Source organism: Elgaria multicarinata, chromosome 5 (genome assembly GCF_023053635.1).
Source record: "Elgaria multicarinata webbii isolate HBS135686 ecotype San Diego chromosome 5, rElgMul1.1.pri, whole genome shotgun sequence".
Lineage (NCBI taxonomy): Eukaryota > Metazoa > Chordata > Lepidosauria > Squamata > Anguidae > Elgaria > Elgaria multicarinata.
The window spans coordinates 3,315,431-3,335,907 of record NC_086175.1 but is presented as its reverse complement, the minus strand read 5'-3'; the positions used below and the strand labels follow the sequence as shown (position 1 = coordinate 3,335,907).

The 20,477-nt window shown below is 39.9% G+C and overlaps 1 protein-coding gene across 1 annotated transcript in view; it reads left to right on the top strand.

The window, feature by feature from the left end:
* Window positions 1-20,477, top strand: part of NSD2 (nuclear receptor binding SET domain protein 2) — a 139,994-nt gene that overhangs the window by 29,048 nt on the left and 90,469 nt on the right. The window contains exons 8-9 of the mRNA XM_063125913.1: window positions 5,034-5,115; window positions 15,563-15,678. Of these exons, the coding sequence (XP_062981983.1) occupies window positions 5,034-5,115; window positions 15,563-15,678 (198 nt within the window). The remainder of the gene's footprint in view (window positions 1-5,033; window positions 5,116-15,562; window positions 15,679-20,477) is intronic.

Below are 20,477 nucleotides of genomic sequence, written 5' to 3'. Positions count from 1 at the left end.
ATTCCAACTATTACTGGATGAAACCTAAATAATGAGTCTTAAAGCTGACTTAAAAGTTTCATCAGTAAATGGGATGGATCTAGGATCTGCCTTTTGTGAGCAGAAGAGCTCTACAGAAGATCCCTCTCTTATTTTGGGGGATTCCACTCCTACACAGACCACAGCTGCAGGGGTTCTGTGGGAAGGAGGGGGTGAGGAAGTCAATTTACATCAGCACAGTTGATCCAGCTTAAATCTGGATGCATCCATATATTTATGGCTAGCATATTGGCTTTAAAATTCAGATGGCCAAAGTAAAATGAATATTTGCACATGTTTGCTTGGTCTTTCAATCTCAGATCTATATCTAGTCCTCTTCTACCCATTCTGTTGGTGAGGAAGAGGCAGTTCTGGAAACCCGACTTAATTAAATATTCAGGAACGGCTCCAAAACATTGATTTCACATTTAAGTAAGTACATAGACATGTATTGCAGATAAGAGCGATAGAACAACTATTATGAAATATTTTGAGCCACATCTGCTTTACAAAACATAAATGTATGTTACTTTCATATAAACAACAATGGCCATCTTTAAAGTGTAGGCCATAGAGTATATTTATGATACAAATATAAATATATACAAATATGGTGTTGCTTCTGTAAGTTGGTCTTGTAGAGCTGGAAAAATGTAGAAAAGAATGTAGAAAAGGGCAAGTAAAATGATCAAGAGGCTGGAGTATTTCCACTATCACGGATGGTTACAACATCTGGGATTGTTTAGCTTGGGAAAAAGGAGGCTAAGGGGACATGATAGAGGTGTACAAAATTATGCATGGTGTGAGGAATGTGGATAGGGAGACATTTCTCTCTCAAAATACTAGAACACGGGGTCATCCCATGAAGCTGATTGGTGGGCGATTCAGGACACATAAAAGGAAGTACTAATGGAATTCATTACCATAAGATGTAATGATGGCCACCAATTTTTATGGCTTTAAACTGGGGTTGGAGAAATCCTGGAGGAGAAGGCTATCATTGGCTACTAATCCAGTATCAGACAGTAAGTCTATATACCCCAGTTGCTGGGGAACATGGGTTGGCAGATGCTGTTGCACATGTGTCCTACTTGTGGGTTCCTGGTTGACAGCTGGTTGGTTGTTGTGTGAACAGAGTGCTGGACTAGATGGACCCTTTGTCTAATCCAGTATGGCTCTTAGGTTTTTATGTCTGTGTGTGGGCTAGTAATAGTGGGGCTGGTGGTTTCATAGTTTGGGATTGGTCTACAAGATCTTTTGGCTGCTTTCTTTTTGATTATATGGCTAATTAGTATTCTCACAGCTTTTGTTAGTGACTGAGAAACTTGGCATATTTTCAATTTATGTACATTCTTCTGTTCTTATTCAAGGCAGTCCATAATTTGCAGAATGGTTTGTTTGGCCTCCCTTGACTTAAGTAAAGCTTAATTTCAAATGAGGACCTCTGTTCAGGATTTCACTGCTAATCATTCTCTGACCTTGTTCTCATGACACAACAGCCACCCTGTCTTAAATTACATGTGGGGCCTGTTGTGTTGTGCCAGACACCCAGAGGCACCTGTCTTGCTATGCCTTGTAATGACATGCAAACCCTAAAACAAGAAATAGATAATTTGAGGGTTATCTAACCCTCACTCAACCCCTGCCACCTGGGTTCACACAACACGGCAACCTGTTCAACTTGCAAAAATAGCACCTGCAGGTGCTCTGCACAACACAACAGCCTCCTGAGCAAATGAAGCCACAAGTGTGTATCAGGGCCAATATCTGGACCAAGCCTTGAATACCCTTGAATTCTGACTTGTAACAATATATTTAAGACTTGGGGTTCATCTACACCAAGCAGGATATTCCACTATGAAAGCAGTATATAAAAGGCAGGAGCCACACCAATGAAACTGGTATATAGTATGTCTCAATGGGCCCCAACAATTGTCAGTGCACTTCAGTACCACTATAAAGCAGTAGTGTGGCTCCTGCCTTTTATATACCACTTTCATAGTGGAATATGCTACTTGGTGTAGATGAGCCCTTGGTCTAGAATTCTTTCCAGTGCACAAACGGGCAGGGAAGTCGTCTGCTTGTTGAGATTTGAGGAGTGGGTTCCCAGCTACCTGTGTTCTAAGCAATTGGCAAGAGAGACTTCAGGAACTGATGGATATCCCTCATTTTCTCAGTTATGGGTAACGTTGCAGCTTTTCCAAACCAACTTGTCCTTTTCAACAGTTGCACAACCTTTTTAAAGAAGCTATTGGTCAGTCTGCTCCAGTGGCAGATGGTCTTGCTCTTTATGGTAAGCCTGTCAGTTCTTGTCTTGCAGATTGAGCAGACTGCTGATGAATGGATGCGCCTTCTCAGCATTTATATCAAGCATAGGAGAATTCTTCAAGTAGTGGAGAGAGTGCCTTCAACCTATATAGCCTATATCTGTGATTTATCACATAAAACAATGCAAAGGACTCAGCTACATAATGCTGAGAAAACAGCCCTCAAAATTCACTGTAATCTGAGATCCTTGCTATGTTTTTGCTTCTCATGTGGGAAGCAGTGACCCTACCTATTCAGTACAATGGAGGGCCCCTCCCCACCCAACAGGCAGCAAAGCATAGAAAGAACTGGCATACTGGCTCACCTTTCCATGGGAAGGAGAAATTCCTAGCATGTCAAGCAGCAGTAACTTTTTGCCAGAAGGAAAGAATCTGGAGGTGGTGGAGTTACCTTTTCTTGTTAACACAGAAACTGTCAAGCCACACCTACAACACCATTGTCCAATAGCTACGGAATATTGGCAGTTTTAAGAGATTAACACAATAAGAGAACCCCTACAGAAGCCATTGCCCCACGTTTTATATTCTTGGGCTCTACTTCCTGGGATTGCAGGGGAAGGTGTGTGGTGAGCCAGCAGTCCATTCTAGCCTTCTCTGGCAGTTGTGAACAGACAGACAGCTGCTTCCCACATAAGCACCCATAATGGGGGTCCTCAGCATGGCCACCCATGTGTGCCCTTGTGCCTGCAGGGAGCTCCAACAGTGCCCCCTGGAGCTCTCCGTTCCCTGCCCCTTCAAAAATGTATATTTAATAAAATCCTTTGAAAACGTTAGAGCACCAGGTTGTCCTTCCTGTTCCTGAATGTGTCACTGATTAGCTCTTTGGTGGGCAGGAGGAGTAGGAAAGAGTTTCTTCATCCCCCCCACCCCCATCTTCTGCCAAACAGATCTTTATGCTCATGTGCTCCCTCCCTCCCTCCCTCCCTCCCATCCTCTAGCCTTGCTATTTCTCTCCCTGATGTCTTTACCTTGCTGTTTCTTCCCACTCCTAGCCTCCTTTCTCTCACTATTTCCGTCTCCCTCGCAGTTCCTAGCCTTGCTCTTCCCTTCTCACCATTTTATCTGCTATGGTGGGCAACAGAGTGGCTGAGTCTGGGTTCGAGATAGGGAGATCTTTTTCTTTCCTTTCGGGGCTGGGGGGATTTTCCTTTCCTTTGGACCTTGGGAAGTGTGTGTGTGTGTATATGATGAGCTGAGCCATTCTTTGTGGGCCTCCTCAGAAGTAATTTGCATTGAGTTCAATGTAAGCATGCATATAATTGCAAGCTTAAAATGAGTATTTTGTTGTGCCTCTGTGGGGTCAAATTTGTGGCTTGGCTTTGGAGTTGAGACCCTTCCTCTGCTTGAACTCAGTTTCTTGAGTGAATTACTTGTCTTTTGACTAGTCAGACCCCCACGGCAGCCATTATATGACTAGTTGGTTGTTTTATTGTGGTTTTAATTTTTGTGAACCGCCCAGAGAGCTTCGGCTATTGGGCGGTATACAAATGTAATAAATAAATAAATAGCCTCATCCTCTGTGGGAGCCATTTTGTGCTGGTGCCTGCATCAGTTTCTCAAATTCCCAAAAGTGCCTACAGGTCCAAATTGGTTGGGAACCCTTGATTCAGAATATTTGGCCAGGCTTTACTCGCAGATCACATACAGAACATGATACTCTCCCAGCATTGCAGTATCTTGACCAGCTTTTCATGCTCTGAACTTTGCCCCAATCTTCAACAATGGAGGGTTGCAAAAAGAATCTCCTTTACTTTTAACTCTGTGTTATTAGTAATACTGGAAATAAGCCTTGGGAATGCTAGTGGATGGTGGCTCCTTGTGATGTAATCTGTACCCCATTTAAGAAATTAAAGCACGTGATTATAACAATTTTTAAGAAGTCTTCATAGAGTCTATAATACATGTAGCACAAATTTAGCAAATACAATGCAGTTTGAAATGCAAATCAAATATTCCATGCATTTATGAATTGTGGCTGGGTTAAAAAAGGTTGCACCTAATTTTTAAATACGTTATAGAAACACTTGATATCAACACCAGTCCAATTTAATGATACCAACGAACATAGGTTCTTTTTGGAGAGACAGTGCTGCTACAAGTTAGTTTTTACCATTCAAATAAAACTATAATTTGTTTCTACTAGAGAGTGGTTTTTAAAATGTGTACAAGATCAAACATGATAAAGCATGTTTTAGAACAAGTGGAAAGTGTTTCATGTGACCTATGGCAATTTTAAGTGAAGGTTTTAATTACCTAATCACTAAAGTAATAAAGGTCCTATGTTGCCTAGGTGCAGTGCTCACTGCTAAAGAAATGAATGGAAATCACCCACTCTTGAAATACTGTGTGATTTCTACTCTAGTTGTATGTTCAAACAAGCATTTGAAATCTATGTGACACTATTCTAAATTATAACATTGTATGTTACTAGTAACTTAAAGATTTTTACATGAATGGTTTTAAAATAAATGTTTGTTTTAACGGATAGTATCTTTCACTGAGAAACTAATATGAGATGGCCTTGTCAGATACCATTGTATTTGCTGTGACTTTTTATTTAAAACCAATGTAAGTGAGTCAAAGTCATTTGTCTGGTAACAGGAGCCCTGAAATAATTTCCACATTTATCCAACTTAGGAAATTTTTTTATTTTATTTTTCATTTTTTGTTTTTGTTTTTTTGTAACAGAGGGAGACAAGCAATGACAAAACAGCAAAAACAAACTCTTCTAAGGTCACAGAAACCTCTTCTTCACAAAAGAACCAGTCAGGTAATGTGGTTAGAATAAGTTTTAATGTATCATTTTAAATTAAACCATGATAAATTCCAGTTGTTGAAGATGGCCAACTAAATTTTTAATGAAAAGCTGTGGCAGTGTTTGAATCCCAGTTTGAGTTGCATTTTTCCTGTATTGCTGTTGTTAAGAACATAAGAAGTGCCCTGATGCTGGATCAGGCCAAGGGTCCATCTAGTCCAGCACTCCGTTCACACAGGGGCCAACCAGCCGTCGGCCAGGGATGAACAAGCAGGACATGGTGCAACAGCACCCTGCCACCCATGTTCCCCAGCAACTGATGCACACAGGCTTACTGCCTCAGATCCTGGAGGAAGCACATAACCATCAAGGCTAGTAGCCATTGATAGCCTTCTCCAGGAATTTATCTAACCCCCTTTTAAAGCCATCCAAATTGTTGGCCATCACTATATCTTGTGGTAGTGAGTTCCATGATTTAACTATGCACTGTGTGAAGAAGTACTTACTTTTATTTGTGCTGAATCTCCCACCAGTCAACTTCATTGGATGACCCTGTGTGCTAGTATTTTGAGACAGGGAGAAAAATGTCTACCTATCCACATTCTCCAAACCATGCATAATTTTGTATACCTCTATCATGTCCCCTTTATCCTCCTTTTTCCAAGCTAAACAATCCCAGCTGTTGTAACCTTCCCTCATAGGGGAGATGCTCCAGTCCCTTGGATCATTTTAGTTGCCCTTTTCTGCACGTTTTCCAGCTCTATAATATCTGTTTTTAGGTGTGTTGACCAGAACTGTACACAGTATTCTAAGTGTGGTCGCACCATAGATTTGTATAAAAGCAGTATGATACTGGCCGTTTTATTCTCAATTCCTTTTTTTATCATGCCTAACATGGAGTTTGCCTTCTCTACAGCGGCCGCACACTGGGGTGACATTTTCATCAAGCTGTCCACCACAACCCCAAAGTCTCTTTCTTGTTCAGTCACCGCCAGCTCAGATCCCATCAAGTTATACTTGAAGTTGGGGTGTGTGTTTTTTGCCCCAACGTGCATCACATTGCCCTTGCTTACATTGAACTGCATCTGGCATTTTGATGCCCACTCTCGCAGCTTGGAGAGATCCATTTGGATCTTAACAACCTTATTTGGTGTCATCGGCAAACTTGGCCACTTCACTGCTCAGTCCTTAATTGCAGATCATCTATGAACAAATTGAAAAGAATTGGTCCCAATACGGATCCCTGTGGAACCCCACTATTGACTTCCCTCCATCGGGAGAATTGATCATTTATTCCTACACTGCTTTCTGTTCTTAAACCAGTTATTGATCCATAAGAGGACTTCTCCTCTTATTCCAAGTCTGCTAAGTTTGTTCAGGAGTCTTTGGTGAGGCACGTCCAAGTAAACAATGTCCACCGGATTACCGCTGTCTACATGTTTGTTGACAATCAAAGAATTCTAGAAGATTAGTGAAACAGGACTTGCCTTTAAGGAAGCCGTGTTAATTCTTCAACAATTTTGTCTTTAATAATGCTTTCAACCAATTTACCTGGAACTGATGACTAACAAGCCTGTAATTTCCAGGATCCCCCTGGATTCCTTTTTTAAAACCGGTGTTACATTGGCCATCTTCCAGTCCTCTGGTACAAAGGCTGAACTTAGGGACATGTTGCATATTTTTGTGAGGAGGACCGCAATTTCATATTTGATTTTTTTGAGAATTCTAGGATGGATACCATCTGGGCCTAGTAATTTATTTGTTTTCAATTTGTCAATAAAGTTGAGAACTTCATCTTTTGTCACCACTATTTGCCTCAGTTCCTCAGATTCCCTTCCTGAAAACATCAGTTCAAGCACAGGCATCTGTCCTGTATCTTCTGAAGTGAACATCGATGCAAAGAATTCATTCAGCTTCTCTGCAATCCCCCTGTCCTCCTTTAGTACTTCCTTAACTCGTTGTCGTCCAACGGTCCAACTGCTTCTCTAGCTGGTTTCCTGCTTCTGATATATTTAAAGAATTCTTTATTGTTGGACTTGATATTATTAGCGATGTGCTCTTCAAAATGCTTTTTTTGCATCTCTTGTTGTTTGCTTGCATCTCCTTTGTGCAAGGTTGTTGCTCCCTTTTATTTTCCTCACTTGGGCAAGATTTCCATTTTTTGAAGTCAGTTCAAAAAATGGAAACCCTCTTTTCTACAATAGCTTCCTTGGCACTGCTTGTTAACCATGCTGGTGACCTCTTGGACTTGGTGCTACATTTCCTAACCTGTGGAATAAGAACATAAGAAGTGCCCTGATGCTGGATCAGACCAAGGGTCCATCTAGTCCAGCACTCTGTCCACACAGTGGCCAATCAGCCATTGGCCAGGGATGAACAAGCAGGACATGGTGAAACAGCACCCTCCTGCCCATGTTCCCCAGCAACTGGTGCACACAGGCTTATTGCCTCAAATATTGGAGATAGCACAGAACTATCAGGGCTAGTAGCCATTGATAGCCTTTGCCTCCAGGAATTTATCCAACCCCCTTTTAAAGCCATCCAGATTGGCAGCCATCACTATATCCTGTGGTAGTGAGTTCCATGATTTAACTATGCGCTGTGTGAAGAAGTACTTCCTTTTATTTGTTTTGTATCTCCCTTTGGATCAAGGCGGGGAACAACAAATCAACACATGTTAAAAATTCTTGGTTTCATATTGAATCTGATAGCACTGTAGTCACTGTTGCCAATTGGTTCAGCAATATTTACATCTCGTATTAGGTCCTGGGCAGCACCACTTAGAATTAAGTCCACGATCATCTCCCCTCTGGTTGGTTCCATGACCAACTATTCCAGGGCACAGTCTTTTAGGACATCAAGAAATTTAACCTCTTTGTCATGGCTGGAATATGCATTTATCCAGTCAATGTGAGGATAATTGAAGTCACCCATTATTACAAAACTTCCTTGTTTGGAGGCCTCCCTAATTTTTTTTCCATCTCAAGGTCACCATGAGCATTTTGGTCTGGGGGACGATAGCACGTTCCTAGCACTACGTTAGTTTTGGGGCCCTCTATTGTCACCCACAGCACTTTTGTGAAAAAGTCTGCCCCATTTAGGTGCTTTAGTCTACTTGACACAATGCCCTCTTTGATGTACAGAGCAATATCGCCCCCATCTTTGACGTACAGAGCAATATCGCCCCCAGTACTCCCTTCCCTGTCTTTCCTGAAGAGTTTATATCCGGGAATGTCTGTATCCCCCTGGTTCTCTCTGTTCCACCAGGTTTCTGTAACGCTCACTATGTCCAGATTCTCCTTTGAAACCAAGCACTCCAATTCTCCCATTTTGGCTTGGAGGCTTCTATCATTTGCATAGAAACACTTATACATGGTGTCCCTCCCCTCATGTCTCTGGCGTGTCCCTTTTTCACTGTTGCACTTTACCCTCTTTGATTGGCTATCATGTTCCATCCTGTACTCATGGCCTATAACATAATCAAAATTAACATACAAGTGCACCCCCCACCTCGGGATCTATTCCTGCTTCCAAAATCTCATACTTTCTTCCGCTGGCGGTTTCCCACTTCCCTTAGAAAACACAAATATTAGGAACTGTTTCCAAATTCCTTCAAACTCATTTATTTTAGTTATACCTTTCCTCCACTTAATATTACAAGTCAATTTATCATTAATAGCTATATTCCAAACTTCTCTATACCATTCTTCAATAGAATATTCCCCCTGAATCTTCCAGTTCCTAGCTACCATCAATCGTGCTGCAGTCAGCAAACTCGATATCAACTCTTTAATTTCTTTTCCACATTTTAAGTCTTCAAATAGTGACAGTAATGCCATTTTTGGTGTTTGTTCTATTTTCATTCCCACTATTTCTTCAATTTCAAGAAACACCATCTTCCATAATCTTTGTACATATTTGCATTCCCACCACATCTGTAAATACGTTCCTTTTTCCCCACAACCTCTCAAACAATTTGCTGAGTGCTGATTATTTATCTTATTCAATCTAATCGGGGTTAGGTACCACCTCCACAAAATTTTAAAATAATTCTCTTATATTCTCACTGACATACTTCTCAACACTCTTTGTTTCCACAGTCCCTCCCAGCTCTGTCGCCCTATTTGTACCTTCAAATCCGTCTCCCATACCATTTTTCCTGAATTATCCATTAGCCCTTTTTCTAACAATATTTTATATATTTCGCTCATTAACCCTTTTAATACTAATCTTCCTCCTTTACATTTTTCCTTTTTAATTATTAACTCCTCAAACTTCATCATTTCTCTACAAACTCTGTTTTCTTTAATCCACTTTTTATTCCACTGTTCTAATTGCCTATACTCTAACCAAGATAATTTTTTCTCCTTTAACAACTCTTCCATATCTTCTCTTGTATTTATATCTCTTAACCAATCCTTTAATTTCATTTTATTTTTCTCTTTTAATATTTTACTTAATCTACCCTTCAGTTCCTCTGGGAAATTCTTTAACATTATTACCGGTGACAAAGGAGAGTTGCTCGGAAGCAGCTCCCCTTTAAATTTGCTCTAAATTTCCCATTGAGACCTCAGGAGCAGATTATCTATACTTTCAACCCATTTTCTCCCTCCTTCCTTAAAAAAAACATTTTCCAAACTCATCTCTACATTACAAGTAATTTTATCCTCTATCCAATCTAAATCTCCTACTCCTATAATTGCTTCTACAATATGTCTTAACCTGTTTGCTACATAGTATAATTTTATATTTGGGAGACCCAATCCTCCCTTTTTTTGGCTTAAATACCATTTATTGTTATTTACCCTCACTTTCTTATCTCCGTTACAATATTTGTTAATAATATTTTGCCAACTTTTTATCTCAACTTCTGAAATTTTTATTGGTAACATCCTAAACACAAAATTAATCTTTGCTAAAATCTTCATTTTTATTAATGCTATTCTTCCAAACCAAGATAAATTTAGTCTTTTATATTTTTCCAATTTTTCTAATACCTCTTTGTTTAACCTCGTTAAGTTCTCCTTTTCTAAATTATCTAAATTTTTTGTAATTTTAATTCCCAAATATCTAATCTGTTCCTTAACTCTCATTTCTATTCCCTTTCGTTCCCATTCCTTTTCTTCCTTCTTAGTGTAATTAAACAAAATCATCTCTGATTTGGACCAATTTATTCTTAATCCAGTAGCTTCTTCAAATTCTCTCAATTGTTGTTTAATTCTATCTATTTTTCTTATTGGATTCTTAATAGTCAATAGGGTGTCATCCGCAAACATATTCAATTTTATTTTCCTTACATCTCCAATTCCTTCTATCTCTCCATCATCTCTTATTGCGTTCGCCAATACTTCCATAACGATTACAAACAGGACCGGCGAGAGCGGACATCCTTGTCTTGTACCTCTGGCTAGTCGTATCTTATCAGTGAGTCCATCGTTTACCACCACTACAGCTGTATTTTGGGAATATAACTGTTCTATTATAGTTTTAAATTTATTTCCAAATCCCATTTTATCTAAAATAATCTTTAATGCCTGCCAGCTCACACAATCAAAAGCCTTAAAAATATCCAATGCCAAAATTCCTGCCTTGATCTTTGATTTTTTTATCGCGTGTATTACGTTTAAAACTCTTCCCACTAAACTATGCATCTGTCTCCCCGCCACAAATCCACATTGATCTTCTCCTATATATTCTGATATAAATTTATTTAACCGTTTAGCCAAAATAGATGAAAAAATTTTAGCGTCTTGATTTATTAATGAAATAGGTCTATATGAATCGGGGATAGTCAAATCTTTATCTGGTTTTGGAATTAATATTATCAATGAGTGTTCCCATGATTCTGGTATCTTCTCTCCTTGTAATATAGCGTTATAAAGTTTCAATAATTTCGGAACTAAAAACTCCTTAAAAACCTTATAATATTCTGATCCTAAGCCATCTGCTCCCGGTGATTTACCCACTTTCAAATTATCAATTACATCTTCAACTTCTCTTTGAGTTATTACCTTCTCCATTTGCTCTTTATGTACTGTTTTTATTCCCTTCTTTATATACCTTCCTATATAGTCCTCCAACTTCTTTTTTTGAATTTCTTTACCCTTATATAATTCCTGATAAAATTTCTGAATTTTTTTTATTTTATCCTTCATTGTATGACAATAATTCCCTTGATTATCCTTCAATGCTCCTATCCCATTTCTCGCTTTTTCCTTTTGTGTGAGTCTGGCAAGCAATCTAGAATTCTTATTACTGTTTTCAAAATACTCCCTTTTCATATACATTAAATTTTTTTGAACTTCCTCTAAATTTAAATTTTCTAATTGTTTCTTCTTAGCTTGTATTTCTATTAATTTATATTTATTTTTACTCTGCCAATATTCTTCCTCCAAACTTCTAATTTCTATTTCTAACTTCTCATGCTCTTCATGCTGTTGTCTTTTTAAGTTACACATTTCTCTAATACAGATTCCTCTTACTACAGCCTTCATGGTGTCCAAAACGACTGACCCAGCTGTTCCTCCCTTTTCATTAATTTCCCAGGACTCTGACACTTCCCTCTGAATTTTTTCTACCACTTTATTATATTTCAATATTTTTGTATTCATTTTCCACCTGTACACTTCTTTATAATTCTTCTTAATTGCAAATTCTAAACTTAACAATGCGTGGTCTGTTACCTTTATTACCCCCATTTCCATTTTACAAATCTTAGTTGCAAAATCTTTTGAGACAAATATGTGATCTATCCTGGAGTATGTATGATGAACTGGGGAGTAATATGAAAACCCAGGCTTAGCCCCATTAAGTAGACGCCAAGAATCCACATAATCATTTTCTTTTACTAATTTATTCAATATAGTGATATCATTTCTCTTTTCAACGTTAGTGGGGTTTGACCTGTCCCATCTATTATCCATAACCATATTAAAATCCCCAGCTAAGATAACATACCCCTCCTTGAATTCTTCTATTTCTTTAAATAATTTTATAAAAAGCTCTCTATGTCTTTCATTTGGGGCATAAACATTAATTAATGTATATACCTTTCCTTCAATTTTACCTTTTATCATAAGATATCTACCACTATCATCCTTTTTTATGGTTTCTAATATAAATCCACTCTTTTTTTAAATCAAAGTGGCCACTCCATTTTTTTTTGAAGTCCCCAATGACTTTTCATAATAAGCTAACCACTTTGTCCTTATCATATTTACATTTTCATACCCTTGATGTGTTTCTTGCATCATAATAATGTCAGATCCTTCCTTATTAAACATTTGTTCTATTCTCCTCCTTTTCACGACTGCCCCCAAACCTTTAACATTGAGTGTTGATACTTTTATTTTTTTTATCCATATTCGCCCTTTTGATGTCTCTTCCGATCCCTTGTGCTCTGTAACTCAAATTCACATACATAAAAACACAAACACCATAACAAAACCCTCAAACCCCTTACTCTAACTCACACCATCCCCCCTTCCCCCCCACCCCTCCCCCCACCTCTTCCCCCCCCCCAAATCTCCGTAAGTCTAACACTCCAGCCATCTACTTTAGGGGGAGGGGGGAGGCAGTGCTGCGCCTGGCCGGCAAGGTCTCTATGCTTAACATTTCTATCTACAATTATCTCATAATGCAGTTAACAATTCTATTACATCCCAGATGCCCCAGCCTCACTTCCCCCCCGCCTGTTTCAGTCACACTCGCTTCCTCATACGGACCCAAGCTCTTCAGCAACTCCTTTCCCTGATCCAAAGAGGTTACTCTGTGCTCTCCCCCACCATATGTAAATCTTAAAAATACAGGAAAACCCCAAGCATATTTTATTGTTTTATTCACTAATGTTTCTGTTATCGGCTTGACACTGCGTCTCCAATTCAATGTGTGCTGACAAAGATCATTATAAATTTGCACTGATTTGCCTTTATACTGTAGCAGGGCCATAGATCTCAATTTCTTCATAACTTGCTCTTTTTTGTAATAGTTGCCAAATTTCACCAAAATATCTCTGGTAGCGCCTCTATAATTTTGCCCCCCCACTCGGTGGACTCGGTCCAGATCACAGTCCTCTAATTCCAAATCAGGCATCATCTCTTTGAACCACTGCAGAATTATATCTCGCAAATTTTCTCCTTGAACTTGAATTAAATGTTTTATACGAAGTGATGAACGATGATTTTGATCTTCTAAAGCTATCAGCCTTAATTCATGGTCCTGGAATTGCACATTGGATGATTTTTCAAAAGCCTCCTGTCTCTTCTCGATCCGGTCTACTCCTGCCTCCAAATTCTTTATACTCTTGACGTTCTGAGCGATTTTATCCGCCAATACAGCGAGCCGCTTATCTGATTTTTCCGCCTGCTGATCCATTTTTTTAAACATGATTACATTGTTTTCTGCAATAACGCTCTTAAGATCAGCCAAGGTGACTGGTTCCCTGCCAATTGATTTTCCACCTTCCGCCATTTTAGTGTCTGCTGCTGCTGTGTCTGTATCTCCCTGCTCTTCTTCCGAAGCCAATTTTTCCAAATGAGGGAGGTTTTGATTACTGGGTCGTTTACTTGACCACGCAACTTTTGCAAATTCAGTTTTAATTTTTCTTTTTATATTCGACATAGGGCATAAATCTTTCTTAATGTCCCGGTCTCCTTCCGCCCAGGTTATTTTTATCTCTCTGTGCTTTTCGGTACTTAATAACTCTTTCTTCTCTGATACGGGGGAACATTCACCATATATCAAGTCAGCATTCGCTGGGGGAGATCTGACCACAATAAACACAGTTCCAAACAGCAGTATCAAACAGTCGTCTCCCCTCTCCAAATGCTGCAGTTCACTTTTCCCTCTTATGATCTCAAATTAGCACCTATCCGTCAGTCTATGCCTGGGCTGCTTTTAACTCTCTGTAAGTTCGGTAATTAACAGCTCTTCCTTTTGCAATAAAGAGTGAGATTCGCCATAAATCAAGTCAGCGTCTCTTACAACAACAAGCAATTAACTGCCGAGCACTTCCAGCCCACAGCAGTCACTTTCATTTTCAGACAGAGATGCTGCTCTCAACTCCCACCGCTTCAATTTCTCACTTTTTAAATCATTTCTGCTTTTCACAATCATCAGCAACATCAACAGTTAATATTTATAATCCACTTCCATCGTGTTCCTTTGAAATTTATGCCCTTTTAATAGAGATAATTGACTTTTCCGGCTTGGCCGGTTAGAGAATTAAGAAACTCTTACCAGCTCCATGGCCGCCAAGCTCCGTCCCCCATGTGAACACAAGTTTAAACACAAGCTGTTTGGCCATTGTGTGAACAGAATGCTGGATTAGATGAACCCTTGGTTATGATTCAGCATGGCTCTTCTTATGTTCTTAAGTTAAAGATAGCAGAAGATAGTAGTAAGAATTACTAAGGATTCTAGTCTCCATCAGTGTATTGTAAATATCCATGAATTTACAGACAAATTTCTGAAAAGTAAAAGAGTTTCATTTATGTGGTGTTGAATAGTAACAAATATATAGTCTGATCCTGAGCTCTTTTAGTTGGAGGTAAGTTCCACTGAATTTGCAGCCCTACTATAGCATCAGGATCCATGGGCTAAAGGTCAATGTCATGTGTGTCTGTTGATGTAGACTCTAGTCTAGGAGGACTCATTCTACAATGAATATGGTAGTAATTAATATGTTGCAACATGGGGTCTCACCCATTTCCCCCCTGCAGCTGGAGTCTCCCCCACAATATAAAATGTTGTGTTAGGGGTCCCCCTGATTCAGGAACAATTTCTAAGAGAGTGCAGACTAAAGGAGAAGATGGGAAATCTGTGTACTGCTTTCAGTTATTAGAATCCAAGCTGCTGTTATTTATTCAGTATTTTCTATTTTTATGCACTTAGTGAGATTCAATTCAACAGAGAAATTAGGGTGAGTGGGAAGTCGAGAATAAGGCTGTGAAATTATTGTCCAGAATACACATTTGTAATAGCACAATCCTATAAATGACGACTCAAATGTAAGCCCCATAGAGTTCAATGAAACTTACTCTGAGGTAAGTGTGTGTAGGATTGCAACCAAGAGAGGAAGATAGGGGTTCTAATGCTGTATGTGGTACCCTAAGAACACATTTTTTTAAAAGTTTTGAAAGTTTTTCAAAACATCAGAATCAACTTACTGGCAAAATGAAGAAAATCTTATATATGCCACCCAAAGCTCTATAGAGAAAGAGTTAGATACAAATGTAATAAATAAATACTTGATCAATTGCAAACATGTTTACCTGAAATATTTCTTAACTATTAAAAACACAGTGTTCTAATATTTGTTTTGCAATTCAGTGCTGTGGAAGTCTAAAAGGCCAATGTAAATGATCCCTACACATGAGAAAGAATGTTTTCTGCTGACTTCAAGGAAATACATTAGAATTCCAAGTCCACTTTGTAAACAGAAATTATTTTACCACAACGACAGGTCTGTCAGATGCATGTAAACCACTGAAGAAGCGAAATCGGGCTTCAGCTGCAGAATCTTCACATCTTGCTTATAGCAAAAGTTCATCTCCTTCAGCTTCCTTTACAGAGAATGAGGTAACAATATGAATGAATAGCAGCATTCAAATAAACCACCATTAAAAAAACCATTAGGTATGACTTTTTAAAAGGAACATATTCTAAAAAATAGAACAAGGCATTAAAAATGGGACAGGGTATATGTCTTTTGTAAGCACCTTTCCCTTTCAACTTGTGACACACTATGGGAGACCAGTCAGTACGGGAGGGGGAAGACGAAAGTCTGGTGAGTATATGTCCCTGACATGCAGTGGGGGTAAGGGGGTCTAGACATTTAGTCCATTTCAGCTCTCTGAACCTTTGAGTGTTAGTTTCCACATAAGGCTTGTAAAACTGAAAAAATATGTATTAAAATAGAAGCAACCAGTTCAGATACTTCAAATATAGACCAGACAATATGGCTCAGAAAGCAGCTTAACCCAAAAGCATTGCAACAAAAGCATTCCTTACACCAAAATAGGAAGACATGCTTCTATCCCTTATGCAAAGTAGCACTCTGGGAAACTCCGCACAACCTATGTTTATGGTTTCAGTCTCTTCTGTCTAGAACTCCCTATCTTTTAAAATAAAGAAGGTAAAATAATGAAACAAAGAGCATCTACAGAGTATTTTGAAAGTCCATACAATTCCACCTGTACTGTGCCCCAAACAAGTTAATATTATATTTTAAAATCACAAAATTAAAGTTTGAAACTAATATCCTTCCATTTTTTGGTGTATAAGAGAAAATCCAACCTACTACTTTTCCAAAGAAGAAAAAACTCTGAGATGCCTTACATCTAAACACATTTTGTACCGATAGATTATTTTATAATTTCATGTTAAATAGAATCACATATAAATACCGATGCCCCTTTGTATTTAGATCAGTATTCTATGGAACTATTTTGAACAACTAACTTCTTCGTGGTCTTCGTGCATCCTATGTATGGGCTCTGCACCTGCCCTGAGCCTAGCTTTGGCAAACTTCCATAGCTGAGATAGTTTTGGTGGAAAACAACTCCCTCCTCACCGTCCCATTGCACTTGCTCCAGTGTGTTCCTGCTTTCCTCCCAGTTCCTTTTCAACCACGTTTGGTGCTTCGTGGGGAACTTCATTTGTTTGGAACTGTGTTTTTTCGTGTATTTGACTGAGATTTCATTTATATTCAGCCTTTTTCTCTATTTTATCCTTATTTGTTCGTTCTTTTCAAAAAATGTTTTAGAGGGTTTTTTTTGTTGCTAGCTCCTTGCGGTCTTTGACCATGGGGCCCTCTCCTCCTTTTTCTCCGCTTGTGGCACAGACAGCTTTTTTAAAAAGTGCTCTTGTTGCAGGAGCAACGTCCTGATAACGGATGGACATTCCCTGTATCTCCTTTGTTTGGGAGAATCTCATGTAGTAGAGATCTGCGCTCACTTCATGAACTTTTCTAAGCAAGCTCATCATAACTGGTCTGACCAATTGAGGGTGATTCTTTGGAGGCTGCCCATACACCCAAGAGCTCCTTCAACTCCTCATTCATCGACCATGCCTCTGCCTGCAGCCTCCTCTCTGAATCATCAGGCTGTAACCATGGGCTGTCAGTTCCTCCAGCAACAGGATGTTCCTTGGCCATCACTATGGTTAAGAAACTGTTCAAAAAAGCTAGAGAGCACAAATCTTCAGATGCTCATAAAGAGAAGAAACAGACTAAGGATCTTAAGTCAGCTGCCCCTTCGGTCATGGTATCGACAGTCTCCATATCGATACATTGAGTTAGCGTCACAGACTGGCTCAGCAACCACAATCTTTGGTTGCTTCTCCGATTCCCATCCTCTTGGTTCCACAGACCACTTCAGTATCAGAGGGCGAGATTAGAGATTCATCGCCACCGAGGGAAGAATTGCCTCCACTGCACACAATGTGCTCAAGAGAATAATCTACACAGGCACTCAGGCATGCATATGTGAAGGAGGAATATGGCTCTACATATTACAGAGATAGATCCAGATCTTCATTACGTGAGTTGGACCATTGTTTTGACTGGTCCGCTCCTCCATGCAAATGTCAATCTGTAGATTACTGGCACTATAGGAGAGATTATGATGTGATGGCTCATCGATCTCGATCCCTTGGAGCAACAGCACTGCATTACCAGTTTCCACCATCAGCATCTCTAGCCTGTCCTCCGAGAGATAATTTTGCCTGCCATCCCCGATACCTCCTCTCTGTCAATGTGAGTGAGACATACCACCCTGGAACCCGTACTGAAATGGTACTTCTAGCACCAGTGGATACTAGGAGAGATACTTCTCCCCAGTTCATTGAAGCCTACGTATCCAATTTGACATCTGTTTCATCTGAGTCACATTCTGTCCCATCGCCCAACGATATTGTGGGTACATTGGAGTGAGCATCTCCATCTCAGGACATGAGGCATTTTGCAGAACAGGTACTCCAGATGGCACAGGCTTTGATCATAGACATGCAGCAGCCCATAAAGAAATTGGATGATCCCATCTTCAACGCCCTGTATAGTGAGTCATATATGCCAGTGGCTACACTGTTCCTGCCAACCTTGTTACAGATAGTCTGGCAATCATGGAAGGCCCCGTCTTCTATGCTGCCCACTTTAAAGTGCCTAGAGGGTCTCTATGTGGTTCAAGAAAAAGACACAATTTTTTATTTTTATTTTTTTGTATACCCCAAACCTAAATTGATCATTGTAGAATCGGCACAGGGCAAATCAAATAGATCCTATAGTGCTCTAGTGGATAAAGAGGGCAGAAGGTTAGATATGATGGGCAGAAGAATCTACTCTTCAGTGACTCTTGGTCTGCAGGTCACAAATTACCAGGCCATCCTGGTAATTATTCCTGTGGGATAAAATGTTGTCGCTGATAGGATACTTACCTGATGAACAAAGAGATGTCGGCACATGTCTTTCACTCCGAGGCTCTGAAATTGTCAAGGCAGCAAATCAACACTTCTCAACACCAGACTGATTGTGTGTTAAAGACGATGGTTGGAGCTGTAGGTCTTCATCGCCACACTTCACTACGGTTGAAGGAACCCCCGCCAGAAACACATCCACATATAGAAGACCTACCATTTGATGGCAAGGGTCTTTTTAATGTGTCTACTGACAGTATGATAGACACTATTCAGAAAGCTAAGGCTACTGCTGGGAAAATGGGGTTTAGCTCAACACCACAGCCTTCATTTTGCTCTCAATATTGGTTTTGGCCACAACCCCCATTCCAGCATCGACGACAACAAGACAGGGCTTCTTGTTTCTAGTCTCCTGTGCAACAGCATCAACACAGGAGGCAATTCCCATCATCTAGATACTGATAGGGTTGTAACAAGTCTTTGACTTCCGTATAACTTATCTTCTTTCTCAGATGTTTGGTGATATTCTGGCAGGATTCCATGCTTCCTGGGCCACTATAACTTTGGATAAATGGGTCTTAGTGATCGTCAAAACTGGGTACAAGATAGAATTTGGAGTTCTCACTCCCACCGGTGCCATAAGAGTAACCCCCCTTTGACTATTCTCAAGGAGGAAGCCTCTACTCTTTTACAGAATGGAGCTATGCAGAGGGTCCTGCCCTTCATTATGGAGGAGGGGTTCTTTTCCTGTTACTTTATGGTGCTGAAGCGGGACGGTGGACTCTGACCAATATTAGGTTTGAGAGAGCTCAACTATTTCATCCTGACGAGAAAGCTCCATATGGTCACGTTTGCCATGATCCTGCCACTGTTGAAAAAGAATCAGTCGTTCACATCCATGTGAATTAGCGAGATACTTTCACTTCATTATAGGCTCAGATGTTTCATTTTCATGTCCTTCCATTCAGCCTCGCTGCCACTCCGAGGGTTTTCACAAAGTGTATGGCAGCCATCTGTGCACATCTTTGGATTCGAGGAATAGAACTGTATCCTTACTTGGCTGATAAGACAACAGAAAGCACAGGATATAGTTGTTGTCAGGAACTTCAGGCCACGTTAGGTCTTCAGTCAACATGGAAAAATCCACCTTTGTACCAGCACGTCAAATTCATTTCATAGGGGTGATCCTGGATTCGATGATGGGCTGAGCTTACTTGCCACAATCCAGAGCCGTGGCTATCATGGACCTTGCGTCCCACTTTTTTTTAAGGAGGGATAGTGACTGCCTTCACAATACAGAGACTTCTTGGACTCATTATTATTATTATTTTATTATTTTATTTATTTATATAGCACCATCAGTGTACATGGTGCTGTACAGAGTAAAACAGTAAATAGCAAGACCCTGCCGCATAGGCTAATGGTATACGTAGTCCAATGGGCTTGACTACGTTTGCAGCCTCTGCAGCAGTTCCTTCTATGCTCCTATGACAACAATGGATGCCCGTACGGTGCGGTGGTGGATAAAGTCGGACAACCTGTTACAACGGATGCCGTTCATACAGCCTGAACCAACTTGGTTTCTTCAACAGTTGGATGGGGAGCCCACTGCAACTCTGAAGACACAGGGATTATGGTTGCCAATGGAAGGCTCTTTTCACATCAATGTTTTGGAATGATTGGCTGTAAAGAAGGCACTTCAATTGTTTGAGACCGACTTCTGGGGTCATCATGTACAAGTTCTTACAGACAATACCACAGTAGTGGGATATTTAAGCAAATAGTGCAGAATGCGCCAGTCTTAACTCCTCCAGCTCATAGTGGAAATATTCAATTGGGCACTTCCAAGGGTCATAATGTTGTCTGCACGTCACATTGTAGGAACAGAAAATCTTACTGACAAACTCAGTCAGAGTTTTTTCAATACCCATGAGTGGGAGTTGTTCCACTGGGTACTTCGCCAAGTG